General features: G+C 35.4%; 2 protein-coding genes across 7 annotated transcripts in view; both read right to left on the bottom strand.

The window, feature by feature from the left end:
* Positions 1–253: 253 nt before the first annotated feature.
* On the bottom strand, positions 254–2,503 carry LOC110023455 (SNW/SKI-interacting protein). The gene is made up of 2 exons (XM_020722886.1): positions 2,378–2,503; positions 254–2,293 (listed from the first exon to the last, which is right to left on the bottom strand). The coding sequence occupies exon 2, from the start codon at positions 2,252–2,254 to the stop codon at positions 443–445; it is 1,812 nt and encodes a 603-aa protein (XP_020578545.1). The 5' UTR covers positions 2,255–2,293; positions 2,378–2,503; the 3' UTR covers positions 254–442.
* Positions 2,504–6,618: 4,115 nt separating this feature from the next.
* Positions 6,619–17,026, bottom strand: part of LOC110023305 (putative pre-16S rRNA nuclease) — a 50,311-nt gene continuing 39,903 nt past the window's right edge. For 3 of the 6 annotated variants that reach the window (XM_020722629.1, XM_020722631.1, XM_020722627.1), the window contains exons 4-7: positions 15,470–15,541; positions 15,304–15,399; positions 15,118–15,207; positions 7,255–7,503 (exon numbers count right to left, since the gene is read on the bottom strand). In XM_020722629.1, the coding sequence (XP_020578288.1) occupies positions 7,432–7,503; positions 15,118–15,207; positions 15,304–15,399; positions 15,470–15,541 (330 nt within the window). In that variant the 3' untranslated portion in view covers positions 7,255–7,431. Of the gene's footprint in view, positions 6,759–7,254; positions 7,504–14,075; positions 14,678–15,117; positions 15,208–15,303; positions 15,400–15,469; positions 15,542–17,026 lie in introns of those variants that run through there. The other 3 variants (XM_020722628.1, XM_020722632.1, XM_020722630.1) reach the window with 3 other exon arrangements.

Here is a 17,026-nt window from a genome sequence, read left to right on the forward strand (position 1 = left end):
GCCAACCTCTCCTAATTCAATATGTAACAATTAAAGTTTAATGTTTACATTTACAACATTTTTATATCATAAAACCTATACATGAAAAAGTTAATCTCACTTGCAAAAGTTAGCGATAGTAGTAATTTTGATGTGATCTTAAAACATTGAGCACTATGTAAATATGAAATCTTAGGTGTTAGATATATAAATACATAAGAATTTCATGGCATGTATATAAATTCCATTTTTTTAAAAAACAGCAACCAGATAATGAGAGAATTTATTTGTTAACTCTATATTCCATACTAAAATGCAAACTCTCACAATTTTGATTACACATAAAACATCACACATGCTTAAAATAAAATGCAGACAAAGCCTAAAAGTTGAATACTTAAATCTTCAACATAGATTGTGATACTTCATAAGCTAGTGATAAACCTTCTTTCATAGCCATCTCTCAGCGTCCCCGCTCAAATGCAATCCGAGTCCTTCCCGAACCCCCTCCCTCAAAGTCATCTCTCATCGACGACCCTGCACTTGATTTCATTGTACCCCCTCCACCAATCTTATCCATCGCCTTCTTCCCTTTCTTCACCTCCGTCAAGAACTGATCCAAACCGAAGGGATCATTCTCCTCCTGCTTATCAAACTCCACAGGCCTATCTCTCTTGCTACCAGAAGGTCTATCTTGCACACCAGAGAAAGCCTTATCAGGCTTGAACCTATCCGTCTTCATAAGCTTCTCCAACTGCTCATCAGAACCTCCATACATTTCAGAATCAGTGTCTTTCTTTGGCCTATACAGAGTAGACAATGTAGGTTGTGCAGTGAAAAGGCCCTTATCATAAATATTGTATTGGTCATCAGCATTAAAGCCGGATTCCATTCCTTTATCTTGGTTGAAAAGTCTCTGATCATACATAACTTCACTCTGTCTTGCTCCAGTATTAGCCATCCCCAGAGCAACTTTCTCACTGATATCCCGGTCTCTATCTCTCGTTATTTTACTCTTCTTCCCCATTGCAGCATCCTTCGCCTCAAGCCGCCGCTCCCTCTCCCTCTCGCGCCTCCTCTCCTCACGAATCTTATCCCGCTGCAGCCTTTCTTCCCTTTCCTCCCTCGTCTCCTTGCGAAGGGATGGCTCATGTCGTTCCATTCCTAAATCATCATCATCATCCTCCACATCATCAAGCATAGCCTTATTATGGGCAGGAGCAGTAGGAGCAGGTGCAATGCCAGTCCTCTCTGATCTTGCCTTCTGTGCCAAAGCTCTAAGCTCCTGCTCCTTCCTCTCTTTCTCCTTCAGCATCAACTCCCTCTGCACCTTGGATCTCATAGCAACAGCTTCTCTCGCCTTCTGCTCAGCCACATACAAAGCCTCCGACAGCTTAGCAAAGTTATCATTAATCTGCACCTCCTGAAGCCCCCTTCCATCAGCAGCAAGACGCTTATCCAGAGGAATTGTGTAACCCTTAGGGTTCTTCCAGTTCGAAATGCAAGGCGGGATCTTCCAATCCTGCTGATCTTTAACAGTAACAGGCCTTGGTGGAGAGTGCATCACCGGCACCGGCGGGGAGCCGGAGGCTCTCGGGACCCTCTTGTGCTTGAACTTGGGAGGCTCGAGAGGATCAGAAGGCATCTCCACCATCCTTATAATTCTCTCCTTCGCCCCAGAGTTAAACGCAGCAGATTGCTGGGAAGGCTTGTATTTGATGTACTTCGATTCTTGTGATTGCGTCGGAACATTCTTCGGCTGTGCTGCGCTCAGCCTCACGTTCACGATTTTCTCCAGCGCAGCCTTTGTGCGCTGAGTGGTTTCTTCAATCTCTTTCTGCAATTCCTCCGATTCTTCGTCTTCTTCCACGGAGACCTTAGGAACGAGATCTTTGTGCTGCGAATAGACGATTTTTGATGCGTTCTCGTTCTGCCTAACGATCGCATCGAAGGCCACCTTCCCTTGAGAATCGACGGTGAGGGGAAGGATCTTGGAGCCCGGCTTCTCTTCCTTTCTTCCCATGCCGAGAGGATACTGAGCAACATGAATTTCGGGAAAAGCGCCGCCATCGCCGAAGTCCTCCGGCCTCCTCGGAACGAAGCCGGAGCGTTTTCCGTAGGGTGGGATAGGGTTTGGCTTGACGGCGGTAGCAGGCTGTGAGGGATCGGAGGCGGAGGAGCTGAACCGATCCTTGAACCAGGAATCCTTGGAGTGGTCATAGTAGGATGATGTAGTGGACTTTGCCGGGGGGAGAAGTTCTTTCAGAGCAGACATGATTGAGCTTCCAAATAGAAACCCTAACTTGATTCAGATCTGAAAATAAGCAACAGAGAATCGGCGTGAACTTACGAATTAAATAAACCCCAATCAGAAGGATTGCGTTCCGGATGATCGAACCTGTTGGATGCCTTCTTTCTCCTCTAGGCTTTCCGAGACGCCGCTCAATATCTCCTCCTTCATAGTCACTTCTTTATCGGGTAGGGTTTCCCGGTTGACCAGCAGAGGGAGAGGGATGAAGGGATTTATCTATTTTCCCGTTTATAGTTTACTTGCGGATAAAAGGGGGAGGAAAAAAAAAAAAAAACAATTCTGTAATTTTCTGAGGCGAATTCCTCGTCCTTTTACCTTAGAATTATGCATTAATACAACATTATTCGCTTACTTACACGAGGAATATGATTATTTTAATTTTTAAAAAGTGAAATATTATTTTAGAAAATTTACATGCATCTTATGTATTTACATATCTAATCAAATCAGTTGGTCAGGCGTCAGTTTGTCAATTGTAAATGCCCTCTGGTCCGGGATTCATTTCCCCTTGATGGACGGTGCGATACTCAAATTGTTATGCTCATTGGGGATGGCCGGAACTCCTATAATAGCCTCATGCCATTCCGTTATATATATATATATATAGTATATATATATATATATTAAGTGGCTACTGACTTGGTATGTAAATCTTACATTTTTATACAATTAACATTTAATTACTTTAAAAAAAACATTTAAATTTTAAAAGTTCAGTAATATTTCGGATGATCCCCTATAATTTAATTATGATGTATGTAAGAAAAAATTATCATGGACGCAAATACAAAAATTATTGTTTTTGTGCGAGATCGCTTGTAGACTACAAAATATTTATTTGAGATCTAAGATAATTAAAAATATTATATAATTTTAAGAAAGAAATCATATGAGTGCTGTGTTGAAGACAACTCATCACCTGAATCTATTTTGTATCACCACATTAACTATTTATTTCTCGACAACATTCAAAATCCTCGTCTTAAATTTTTATTTCATGGTGTATTATGCGGTCAGAAATGCAATGTGAGCAGTCTTATTAGGCTAATGTAATACGAAAAGATTTTGTTGGGTTTCTCAAGCCTATTGAACAAACAATGATCGATGAGCTACCAAGTATGAGTTGCCAAGTAGGAGGAATTATTGCGTACGGACACCGCATGCATCTCTGCATGCGGTGTTCGATCCTGACTGTAGATCACCGTTATCCACGGTCAGAATTATTTCTGTTTTTTTTTTTTTAAATTTTAGATGGAGCCCACCGAAATACATCGGGACTGTAGATAATGTGATTTAAGGTCCGGATCGGATACCGCACGCAAGTATGGAATAATTTTTCCAAGTAGGAGCAACTGAGTAGGAGTTGCAGAATAAGAATACCGAACATACATCTTTAAGTGCACATCATTTGATAGATATCCCTCCAACTTGTCATTTCAAATCGCTTCTGCTGTAAGAAGCTCACTCTCTCAAGGAGACCGAACAAACTGCCTCGACGAAGTGCATAGAAAACATAAAAAGTAATGTGGTGCCATCAGAGGATATTGTCATAGATAACATTATATATGTATATATACATATATAGATAAAATTCATGTAGGAAATATTCCCCCATTTAAAATGGACGGCTATTTGAAGCAATATAACACCCGCCCCTTACAATCCTTCTCTTGAGGTTAGTTTTTGTTATTTTGACCCTCAATTAATGAACTAAGGTAAAATGGCACTTTTGTAATGTGATACCGCTCACCTACCACATCTGACCTACCGCTCATCTACCGCTCACCTACCTCCCACATACCAATCTCTTGTTTCTATAAATAGAGAGGGTGTGAGGCTTAGGAGAACAAAGAGAGAAGATATCTTATGCTACCACAAAGGAGGAGAGAATAACTATAGAGTTAGAGAGGAGGAGAGCATCTTGAGGTCTTGTATTAAGGTGTCGCTTGAGAGGGAGGCCATAGAAGGAAGATGAAGGCTCATCTCTATGTATAAGCTATGTATTCTCCATTTCTTTTACCTTAGTGAAATATTTGATTGATTCCCTCCCGTGGACCTAGATCCAGTTGGATCGAACCACGTAAACGATCTGTGTTTGCTTGTATTCTTTTTCGTCTCATTTTTATGCCAGGAAGTACATATCTCACAACAGTTTTTCCTCATTCCCTAATTCTTCCCTTAAAACGTAAATCCATTTAGAATATAGGATTCAAGACGCCTAACTAAATTGAAATACACAAATTATTCTATAGACTAGTTGCTATAATTCTAAATTTTATGACCTCTGCATGTTTCCATCGATACCCTTGCACAAATTAAGGGTTATTTACATACATAGCACACGATTATTATATATTTATCTAAATCGGCATTTCACCTTTTCAAAATTAAAATGGTGATACTTTTGATGAGATGTGAAAATTTTGGGTGGTATAAAAGTAAAAAAAAAATAAAGTCATTGTTGAAATATGTACATTTAATAAGAATTGGGTGGTATATTTGTAAATGCCCTGATTTTAAATAAGAGTTCACAAAATATGAACATATACAATGCAGCTAATTTTTTTTTTTTATGTTTCCTAATAATGGCTTAATTAGAAAAAACATAATAAGTGGGAATTTTATTTGATTTCATTAATATAATACTTTATGCATTCATATTTAGAGACATTCTACTGCAACATCTCAAATGACGAACGTGCGCGCATACACGAAAGTACACGCATGCGAGTATGCGACACACACTCACATGCATGCATATAAATAATAAATAAATAAATAAATAAAGCTTTGAAGAATTAAGAACTCAAGCTGAAAAATTTAGAACAAACGATTTACTATTGAAAAAAAGGTTCTTTTTAAGAGAATTAATAGACTTTGTGAAAGTAATTTAATATAGGAAAGATAGTGATTCTTGCCAGCAATATAGGTTCTTCTTTTCTGCCGTTGAGCTGTTGGGGCTTTTACATGCATACCACCAAAATTCTATGTATTTAAATATCTAACACTTAATGATAATGGAGTTAACCCATATCACAATAAAAAATAGAAAATAGTATTGCTAGCATTAAAAGAGTTAAAAACATGGCGTTTGAAATAGGGAAAACAATAAGACGACACTGAACTGGGCATAGGCGGCGGTGGAGGTGCTGTGGTTGGACAGCATGTTAGGGATATGCTGCGTGACCGCTGGATTGTGGAGCAGCGCCTGTGGAAGGGGCGGTTGTAGTGTAGGGTGGCTGTGGGAAGGAAGGCGAGATACAGGAAGGTGGCGCACACATGGTTGCCGGTTAGAAGGTTGGCAGGAAACGAGACGGCGGATGGGTTAGAAGTGTCATGGATGGCGGGAAGTGATCTGGGAGGGATAAGTGAATGACATGAGGGTGGCTTGAAGGTGATAGGAAGAGCTGGACAGTAGGTCACATCCCCGAGAAAGTGGCAACAGGAGTGGTTGGTTGATGGAGGGATGCTGGCTGTTAGGAAAAGGGGAAGAGGAGGATGTGGGGCTGCTGGAAGAGTAGTTAGCGGAAAGGAGGTAGGGTGGAGGTGGAAGTCAGAGAGGATATTCACCACTAGGGGAAAGGGATGCAGCATGAGCACCACCCTATCCGTCAGATACAACCTAAGACAAGGAAAACAGGACGCCGGTAGCTGTCCATTCAGAACTGAAATTAGAAACAACATAAACTAATCCCTAAGACACAAAGCATTCAAATAAATACTAGTGGATATGTAGGAGAGCTGAGGACACTCCTATTGGGCGGCAATTCCAAGACTAACAAATGGCCAACCCTCCCGTGTCACTAAAACTTAGCTATTTATATTTTTACAGCCCAAATCTTTTTATATTACCCCAAAAAAAAAAAAAACCACCATTCAGCCTTTCAAAAAGTGAAATACACCTTTCATACATTGATAAGGTGGCATATTAGTCAAAATTGAAGCTTGCGTATTAGATATGTAAATACATAGGAATTGAGTGGTGTGTATATAAATCTTCCTAAACTGTTTCACTTAGAAGTGTAAATTTCAATCTTTTCTAGGTATTAACCGTGCCCTTTCAATCGAAATACTATTTAAAATCAATTCAACAGCTAACGACAAACTACGCTTTGATGGCTTTCAACATTATCTCTACTGCTATAACAAAAGAAGGGGGAACTACTGCACTAGAATGCAAGGAATACAAACAATGAAAATATTACTTGAAAATAATTGATGAGAGTTTTATACTTGTAACGTTTACATAAAAAACCACGCCTTAGAATATGCAGAAGTTGTGAAGACCCTTTTATAATGTCACTATTCCCAAGCCTTCAGAATGATCCTATCCACCACTTTATTGGTGCATTTTTACGTATATGAACAAACCATCAAAGCCTGATTTTTATAGCAACATCATCCATAAAAGGGTACTCATATAGCCTTTGTAGCATGGTCACTCCGCACTTAACCCTTCCAAGTTTTCCTGCATATTCATGTTACTCTTATTTATGAAATAATTAACTTGGCTGGCATTAATTTCTTAGTTGTCCGAGATTACAGTGCATTCAAAATAGATGAGCTTATTTCTTTCAATAAAATTATTTATAAGCCTACATGATTATTGAATAGAACTCTTCACTAACCCTCCCATTTGATCCCCAATTTTATTTAGAGTAGTTTATTCTTTGACATCCTTAATTTTGCTTTTCATAAGAGCTAAAAAAAAAACCTAAACTTATTACATCAAGGTATCACTTGATTGTCAAAAATACTAAATAATATACACTCATTGAAAGCTTACAATATACACCAACTCATAATTTAAGTAAAAAAAAAAAATTTTTTTTTCCTTGTCAAAGCGCACTCATAAGAAGAGCCAATGAATACAGACTGTTAAAAAAAAAATAAAAATCTAAAGATTACTCGAATAGAAACTGCTAAAAACCAACATGCTATTTTAACAAAAAGTGAAAAAAAAAAAAAAACTAAAAGAAACAGCGATAATAAAAAAAGATTATCAAAGTACTTGAATAGCAGACGAGCTCAGGACAACAACACAGCCTCCAGAACAAATACATCAGTAAAAGTATTGATCCGACTATTCTTAATAACTTACCTTACAACAAACAAACAATTTGTATTTCTCCATAAGCAGATCATTTGACAATTGAAAGTTCTATTGGCTGCCCTTCTTTTTTCAAATTCCTGTTCATATAATCTAGATAACCCTGTCCGCAAACATAGCACAGAACATTCTTCAGAATTTAACTTTAGAAAGCCTGAGAGAGAGGGGCGGGGGAGAGAAAGAGTATGTATTTTTATATCATGCAAGCACAATATTTTATACATCTATTATTGGAGATCTTCTGACAATGATAATTAAATTCAGGATTGAAGAAATGAAAAAGATAATCATATAGAGCAGGTAGTTTTATCTACAGTCCTGAGGGATGCACTGCAATGAGCCATACAATTAGAGTAGAATTTGCAGCCCAACTTCCTAGGGGGTTCCCTACTTCAGTCCAAAGTTATGGCATAGAATAGGCCTGCAAACACTTCTGCACCCAGGGAACCACTAATCCCCAGGGATAAGAAGTGATTGGAGTTTGCAGCTCTAAGTCCTTGAGTGTAGCCCTCTTCACTTTTGGCTAAATTGGCCATATTATCCAAGTGCTTGTTCTCGAAAAACTCGCTAATTCGATTCCATTGATCCGAACTAACAAGAAAGGCAAAGGGGATGCCTAGTTGAGCGAGGCCCCTATTATGATGCTGGCCACGTGAAAATACATTCATAGCCTTACATGGTTTCTTGGACGGATAGAATCACCATTTCTATCACTCAAACGTGTCATTCCCTTCCAACTAGACACTTCTACAACAATGATCATATCTGAAGTGATATCCTTCCTATAAATATGGCCCATATATTTCTAAGTGAGACTTAGTCATACAATTTGGACGACACTCATTTGGGATGATCCAAAATGCCCATCTTCAAATTTGACGGCAAGAAGCTTTTTCTAAACTGCCCTATGATTTAGGCTTGCAGTTAAGCTAACATATTTCAGAATTCCCTTTTCCACTTATCACCTTTTGATCTCATAAACAATTGGAATGAATTTTATCTGTTAAAGTTATAACTGGTTTAAGTTGAAATTTCAAAGAGAATGTCACTCATTTTAGTCACTGGTAAGATGAACATATAACCCTTTACTTTGTTCTACATCAATCCTTACCACCAACAGTGTTATGCTCGATGGCATGCCCAATGAGAATGGGAGTAATTACACTATGATATTACAATACAAACTGAAGAGAATTGAATCCAACATTGTGGGGGAAGGGGGGCGGGGCGCGGCATTTGTGACGACAGTTTTCTTGAAAAGCTGCACCCTTTGATAGGTGGGCAGCAACACATTTGAATTCAGGTTATGACATAGACATCCTATTATAGCCTTTCATTAATAAAAAGCACAAAATAATATGTTGCACCATAGTAGATCCTTATTGCGACACGGCGCAGGACTTGGAATTAACTAAGACGGGAACAAAGGATTGGACTGTGGGAACTAAATTTTCTATATTCATCTACAATTTAACAAATGAAAGAGTCACTAATCGAATTAAATTAAAACAATATATTTAAAACTACATTGTTACTGTTATTCACATCTTCTATAAATGTTATCTCTTTTAACGCTCATCGTTAAACATTTAATTAACTCAAAAAGTTAGTTTAAAATAATAATGATCTAGACAAGTCAGTAAATACTCATACTCATAAGCCATAATAATACAAGAGAATGAAAAAATATGCATGTCAATCATATTTTTAATAAATCAATAAAAATATTTGATACTATTTAGAGAACATTACTATATTAATAGCCATTAATATCATACTACATCTGTACAACTGCCACTAGAACACTGTCTAAAAATTGTATCAATTAAGACACCAATATCAATATCCTTTCTTATATACATGCACAAGTACCTTAGTGTTCCATCACTAGTACCATCAAGCAATGACTTCATCATAGCCAGTCATGTCTATACAAGCAATCAACATAAATATAGCATTCATGTACTTTTCGCATTCAATTCAATATACTATATATAACATATACCAATACATAATATTAAGTATCTATAAACATTCCTAACAATACGACCAATAAATAATAACATATTAATCAAAATAAAATTTATGCAAATATCATTATCTACTAATGTATAAAAATCGAGAATAACTAAAATATTACTACAGATTAAAAGTACGAGTGTTCACCATGATCATGATGATTCTAAACGTTCTCTTCACTTATCTTGAATGAAAAACCTAAAGTCAAATGCATAAAAAATTATTATTAATCTTATTGTTAGAAGACACTGTCTTTATTTGACCCTTTAACGTATCAAATAGTATTAATAATTTTATTATCATCGTAATTGTAATCTTCATTCAACAATTTAAGCCTAATAAATATTGACAAAAAGTTGGCTATCCTAATTTAACTTTCTAATTACCTAGCTTATTTATATATTGTAACAATTTATTATTAATTACAGTATTATAAAATTTACTATTAATTTATACCATAACGTTCTTACTATAAAACTTCTTTAACTTAAAATTTGATTTAATTAAAAATTACAATTAATAATTAATAATTTAGAATACAAATGCGTATTATAAAAATTCTTACATTACGATTCGACCTCCCCTCATCCTGCAGGAACTCCTCCCTAGGACTGTCAATTTGGCTCATTGTTCGCGAACATCTCGTGTTCGCCTCGTTAAGTAGCTCGTGTTCGACTTGTTCGTTAAGCCTAACGAGCCGAACACGAACAAATTTTTAAACTCGAAATATAAACGACCCGAACACGAATAAAAGTTTGTTCGCTCGTGTTCGGCTTGAATTGACTCGAAAATAAATATATATAAATATACATAAAACATATTCATAAAATTAAATATTATAAATTATAATTAATTAAATTTTTTTAAAAAATGAATTATCAAATTTTAAAAAATTTATCCTATAAATTATAATATATAAAAAATATTAAGAATATTATATTACTATTACTTATATAAATATTATATATTTATAGAATATTAGTTACACATTTAATATATATATATATAACAATAAAATATACCATAGATAAAAAACCCTAACAGCGATCCGCGGCTCCCATTTCTGTCTCGAAAGTTCTGGGGTGCGGCTGCCTTTCTCTCCTCTCAAAATCGCTCATCCTCTCAAAATTGCGGAAGGCTCCTCTGATCCTCTCAAAATCGTGGAAGGCTCTCTGGTTTCATGTTCTTCTACTAATATCTACTTCTATTTCTCCTCGGATAGTCAACGTTGGCTCGACTGCTCAATTTTCTTGCTTGGTTACTTGTTTACTTACAAAGGTACCTCTTAGCTTAAATTTTCTTAAATTTCTTTTAGATTTACTTAGATTTTTTGAGTGAAACCTAGTCTTTTAGGGTTTTGGCAGTGAAATCTCGTATATTGAATTTAGATCTGGTTTTTTATGGATGAGATATGATATAAGGGTTATTGAAAACTTAAAAAAAATTTGATCTCTACTTCTCTTTCTCAGCAGTGTTGGTTCGATTGATTGACATTCTTACTTGGTTGCTCGATGCTCTTGGACGGCTGCTTGTTTGGATACCAAGGTGTTATATTTAAGTATCTTTTCTGTAATATTTCATATTTATCTTCAGGTATGCTTCTTGTCCTAATGTTTCTTAAATTTCTTTTATTTGGAAGATTTACGTACAAATCCCGCACAGTGTATATTCTGTAATGTGTTATAAAAATGAATTCCATTTAAATGGCTCACGGTAGAAAATAAAATGAATATTCTATAATGTGTTTGACTATTGGCGTTAGTTAGATGCATAACTTTGTTCATGCTTTGAGTACATAGTTAATAACTTTCAACTAGACTGGAGCCTTTGTCTAAATATTAGTTTGTCTATTAAATTTTTCTTACTTTATCTTATGTGAATACTTGGTGAAAAGTTTCCTGTTCCCATGATGGTAGTTTTTGGGCTTAGATAAATGATGAGTTTCTGATTCGGAATTTGTTACGTCATATTTTTAGTTAATTAGCTTATTGAGTACATATTTTTAGCACTTAGCTTATCTTTTCTGTAATATACTATCAATTCCAATAACAACAGTTGTTACGGAATCATCATTTAGTACCGGTAGAAGAGTTCTTAGTGATTATAGAAGCTCACTCTCGGCAAATACGGTGAATGCATTAACATACACTTCTAGCTGGATTAGATCCACAAGTAGTTTTAAAACTCCTTTGGTAATTTCTCTCAACAATTAGTTTTTAGCTTTTATTAACCTTTTAATTTTTATGTTCTTATAACTTATTATTTTATATATCTTTTGTTCCAGCAAGAATTAATGGAAGAAGAACAAAGAAGAACAACTTCATATGACTTTACCCGAGTATATTGATGAAGAAACAACTTCAGAACACTTCTTCTAGTTGAGCATTGGCATGTTGAACTTTATGTCTTGTTGATGGAATTATACTCTATGCTTTGTTGATGAAATTATACTTTATGCTTTGTTGATGGAATTATACTTTATGATTTGTTTTTCTCTCTGATTTATTGTTCTTTTTATAGATATGGTAGGTGGCTGGCTGATTCTATTTTGTTGAGGTTTACTTGTTGTTATACATCCCGTAATCAGCTTCTTAGAGGCTGCATGTTTTACTTGTGGTTTAGCCTTTTCGAAATTACTCTATTTGGTTTATGTAGGGTGTGGTTGTTTAAAACAGTAGTACACCTTGCGCTTTGCTTTTCAAAATATTGTTTCTTTTTTTTGAGAGAAGATCAGAAAATTCGGTCAATTGGGAGGAATTTCCTAGTAAAATAGCTATTCAAATGAGTGATACTCATCCTGTGCTAAGCATTCCTGAACTGATGCAGATACTAATTGACTCTAAGGGCTTGAGTTGGAAGGAGGCTTGGAGCATTACTCAGACGTATGGTTTACCATTTTTTAAAACGATTTGGATTTATACTTTGCTACATCAGAATTTGCTTATTACACTATTTTTAGAACTATGTTGTTGACAGTATTTGAAATAGTATATGATTACAACTTGGAAAGGCTAATGGATATTGTTGAGCTCTCTATCATGCATGTTCCAATTTGGATTCACATTTGTTAAGCATAGGTCTTCATGAAAATATGAGATAAATTGAACAAAGCAATATTAAATACGTTAGGCCAATAAAAAAATTTAAGAATGCAAAAGTACATTTTTCCATCTTTATGCTATATTATTTTTAGATGTAGGTTCACAATCTATGCAGAGGTTGATGGAAAGGTATTCAAATTTGTGGGTTTATTTTTCTCGCTGTTTGTGTGAGTTTTGTAAATTGGATATGGTTGCAGGAAGGTGCTATTTCATTTTATCCTTATTGCTCAGGAATATTTACATACATGCTAGTCGACTCCTATGTATTTACATATTTAACAACTAAAATTTAATTTTTACATGCATACCCACCTTACCCATGCATGAAAAGGCGCATTTCTCTTTTTAAAAGTTAAAATGATGGTATTTTTGATGTGATGTGAATGGTTTGGGTACTATAAATGTAAAAAATAAAGTATAGATGTTAGATATGTAAATATGTAGGAATTCGGTGGTATGTATGTAATTGTCTCAATTAACTATACATCATTTTGTATGCAGAAAATTGGTGTAGTTTGCAGGCGATGACACCTTCGGAGGCGAATATATGACTTATACTTTGGGTATCATTTCATTGTCTTCATGTCAAACTTCTCTTTATCTTTGATGGGAAAATGAAGGAGTTTCATTGGATTTATATTTTTTGGGGGCATTTACCTGAACTTTAATATTTACATTTACCACTTTTACTAACTTTTTAAAAATCAAATGCATATTTTTATACATCTAGGTGGTAAAAATGTAATAACCAGCTAATAGAGAATACCTACATTGGTAAGCATAAGCAATCCCAAAATATTCACTTTGTGTGTAAAATGATGTATGATCTTTCACTCAATAAAGAGCTTTACCTGACAGCCATAAACTGCTGATTATTAGCAGCCATAAATTTATATTTTTTTTTCTGCAGTTACAAATAAAGAATGGTAGCAGAGATCAACCAACGACCATCGTAGTCTCCGGTTCTACAACCTACTACACCGAAGAAAGCTGCGTATCTACTCCCGATGCTTGTCAGGAGCTCCAATGGTGTGAGCTCGTGGTTTATAAAAATTAGTTTTAGTAGTTTGAGTTGTATGTAAAACATAAGAAAACTTAAATGTTCAATACAATTTTTTTTAGATTTTGATTTTTATTTTGAGATTTTTTATTTTATATTTTGTACTCTTGTTTAGTTTGTACATTTTAAAATTTGTAATAAATTGATTCTTATTTTGTAAATTTTTGTCAAATAATATTAATATTCTTGTATAAAATTTTGTAATCAATATTGTAAAATTTTTTGAGTTTATCATTTTTTTTAAGTTAATAAATATCTGAATTTTTGTATGAAATTTCTTCTTGAAAAAATTTTAGACAAAATTATTATTTTTTTTCAAAAATAATATTTATTAAAATAATTTTATATTCTAACGAGTCAATTTCGAGCCGAACACGAACATGAAAATATTATTCGAGCCGAACGCGAATACACTGTTCACGAGCGATTTCGAACACGAGCCGATTTTGAACACAAGCCAGATTCGAATAAGCCGAACACGCTCGTTTACAGCCCTACTCCTTTTCTTCTCCTTAGGCTTGGTCAAATGCCTCAGCTTGATTTTTCCTCTCTTCTTCGTACGGACGCTTATGCCCCTATTCTCGCGATCATCTGCACCGAAAGCTTAGGGCATAGTCGACTTCCTTCTTCCTCTGCGCTAGACTCTTGTTGCTTGCTCAAAGCTCTCGACGCTGGCACCCCCTACTTCCTCCTTCGCATGGCAACAGAGCAAACGAATCCTCAGTGCATGGGAGAGCTCCCCCTTCTTCCTCTACATGGGAGAGCTCCACATTCGGCTCTTCTTCGCCTCCTCTACTTTGTCACCGAAGCATTCTCCTCTATTACGCTCGAGCCTCCCATGCAGGTGAGTTGCACCCATCCTTTTCCCCTCTCCTCCTTTCTCTTTCTCCTCCTTTTTTGTTCTTCTGGACTTGCATTGTCTTCCTATTAGTATCGCTTTATCGCAAGTAACCTCTGAGTTCCCGACTATTCGTTTCATCTCCCTCTTTTAACTGGCCGACTCCTCACTTCGTCTCCTTTCTGTTCATTTACTTGACCCCTCCCTCTTCCTCGAGTCTTCGTTTCTTCTCCTGTGTAACTGAGCCCTTACAATCCTCCTGGAAAAATTAATCCTTACAATAAAAAAACAATATTATTTATTAAAAATAGTATGCAATAGGCCATCATATTCTATCTACAATCACTCGAGTCAACAGGATTACATTATGCCATAATAAATGGACAAGATATTATATTGGTGCATCCGGAGAACAAAGTAGCATATAACATGAAGATTATAATCTATTTCATTAAATGCCAACTTCAATGATCCGTAAACCCTACCAGTAGTGTAAACCATTGAGGGGATTTTTGGTGAAAATGGCAACTTAAAGCCAAGATATGCATAGGATAATATAAAAGATGAATTGTATAAAAGTAAAATTTATAATTTAAAGCATAAAATTCATTGAAAAAGCATAAAATTGGACAAAGAATGTTTTAGAAGCAGCATTATAGTAGGAAAGAATAAAAAAAAGTTAACAGTATGTTAAGTCACCTGAAGTATCCCTACAGCAGCGAATTTGTCGATGATGGTCTTGTGTTCTACAGGATGCAGATTCAATGGTTGCAACAAAGCTTCGACACACTGTAAGCAATAGAAAAAAGGAAAGATGACAATTTTTAGGATCAAATGTCTTACAACACTTGATCAACAATTATCTTCCAATCAATATTCCCTTACTTTTGATGTATAGTTTTCATCCCAATATGTGTAGCACAGACCGTCAAGCTTCCCTGTCTTGCGCAGCTCCTCCATGAAAAGCCTTACTTGAACTGCCTGCTCAGAAGAAAAAAAAGAGAAAGTTAATAAATAAATAAAAATTATGTGGTGGCAAAGACATAAGTACCTCCAAATTATGTTGACCATGCAAACTGAAAGGAAACCCAACAACAAAGCCCACAAGTGAGAGTCTTGAGATCTGTGTACACATGAAATGCTGAGATTAATCCACATCCAATACTTGAGAAGCAAACAATCACTTCATAAGAATAAAGTTGAGATCTACACAATGTTATGCTACAGAAATATGAAAATAAATGAAACCCAAATGCAAACGTGGATGAACAAAAACACTTTTAATTACAGCCCTCTGTTTAATAACAAAAAAATTGACGAGAAGAGAATAGATAAAACTGATAGAAGTGAGGGACACACACATGTTATCTTCATTGTACAATCAAAATCAACGACATATCAGCCCTACCATTGTGCAGCAAATTGCATAAATCAAACAGGAACAAGCCAGTTTTGTAGCATTAAAACAGTATGATCGATTCTTGCTGCATAAAAATAAATAAGAGTAGCGAGAAACTAAGTAAACGTCATCACATTCTTCTTTTAGGAATTCTTAGTATCTTAACCTCAGTTTATCTTCACAAAATAATAGCTTGCCAAATATGGATTTCACCGGCAATTTTCTTAGCATAATATAAAATAAATAGGAATAAGATATATGGAGTAATGCATGCTGAAGTCCTAAATTCCAAAAACAAACATTCCAATCGAGAAATAAAAATACTACACATATCAAGCCATGACAAGAGAAAACATAGAATCACCATCTTATTAGCTTCCCCTAATAGATGCATAACCTTTTTAAATCTCTTTGAAAAGTTACACCATCAATTACCTCTTAATCATCTTAGAAATTACATTTTTTTTTGTTTCGAGGAAGGTGGTAACACTGGAGAAGGCCATAGTCTTAACAATGCTGATGAGAATGCTGTTTATCTTTTCAAAACGCAAATTTATCCCTTTGTATTCAATTCCTAGTATGTCAACAATGAAGTTCCTAGTACTGAGAGATCTGGGGGCTAGGGAGACAAAGAATGAGCAATACTATAAATTTCCAACTTCAGCTTTGCTAAGAAGAATGTTCCATGGGTAATGAAAACAGAAGAATATTGACTTTCCCATGAGATGAGTAGCAGAACTTATCAAATTGCATGAATTTAGATGACTGTTGTTGCAATAATATGAAGAGATTAAACAAATAGACTAAAAAAGTTGGCAATGAATTTAGGGATCTATTCTTTTATATACAGGAAAGGAAAAAAAAAAGGGAAGGAATAACAGTCCTTATCCCCCAACATGACAATGTCAGGTTAATCAAGCTAGAAGCCAACCTTCTTTTCATGCTATTAATGCAGAAGTTCATCTGTTTCCCCCTATCTCATTATGCAGAACTTGTACTCCCAAATGCATTTCTTCAGATATAGGGCTTCCTATTTGTTGGGATGAGCATTGGGATGAGCATTACTTGAGAATAATAAAAAAAAAATCTTTTGCTCTTAGGCAAGAATTTGCACAAAATTTTGTTTCAGTTATCTGCTATTATAAATTAATTCCTAAACAAAACTTGAACCAGAATTACACTTTTAAGAAAAAAAATAAAAGCAGAGTT

The sequence above is a fragment of the Phalaenopsis equestris genome, unplaced genomic scaffold (assembly GCF_001263595.1).
Source record: "Phalaenopsis equestris unplaced genomic scaffold, ASM126359v1 Scaffold000224, whole genome shotgun sequence".
NCBI classification, from domain to species: domain Eukaryota; kingdom Viridiplantae; phylum Streptophyta; class Magnoliopsida; order Asparagales; family Orchidaceae; genus Phalaenopsis; species Phalaenopsis equestris.

What these genes read in the sequence shown, in the direction of transcription:
- LOC110023455 (XM_020722886.1), bottom strand. Translation starts at nt 2,254, where the DNA reads ATGTCTGCTCTGAAAGAACTTCTCCCCCCGGCAAAGTCCACTACATCA.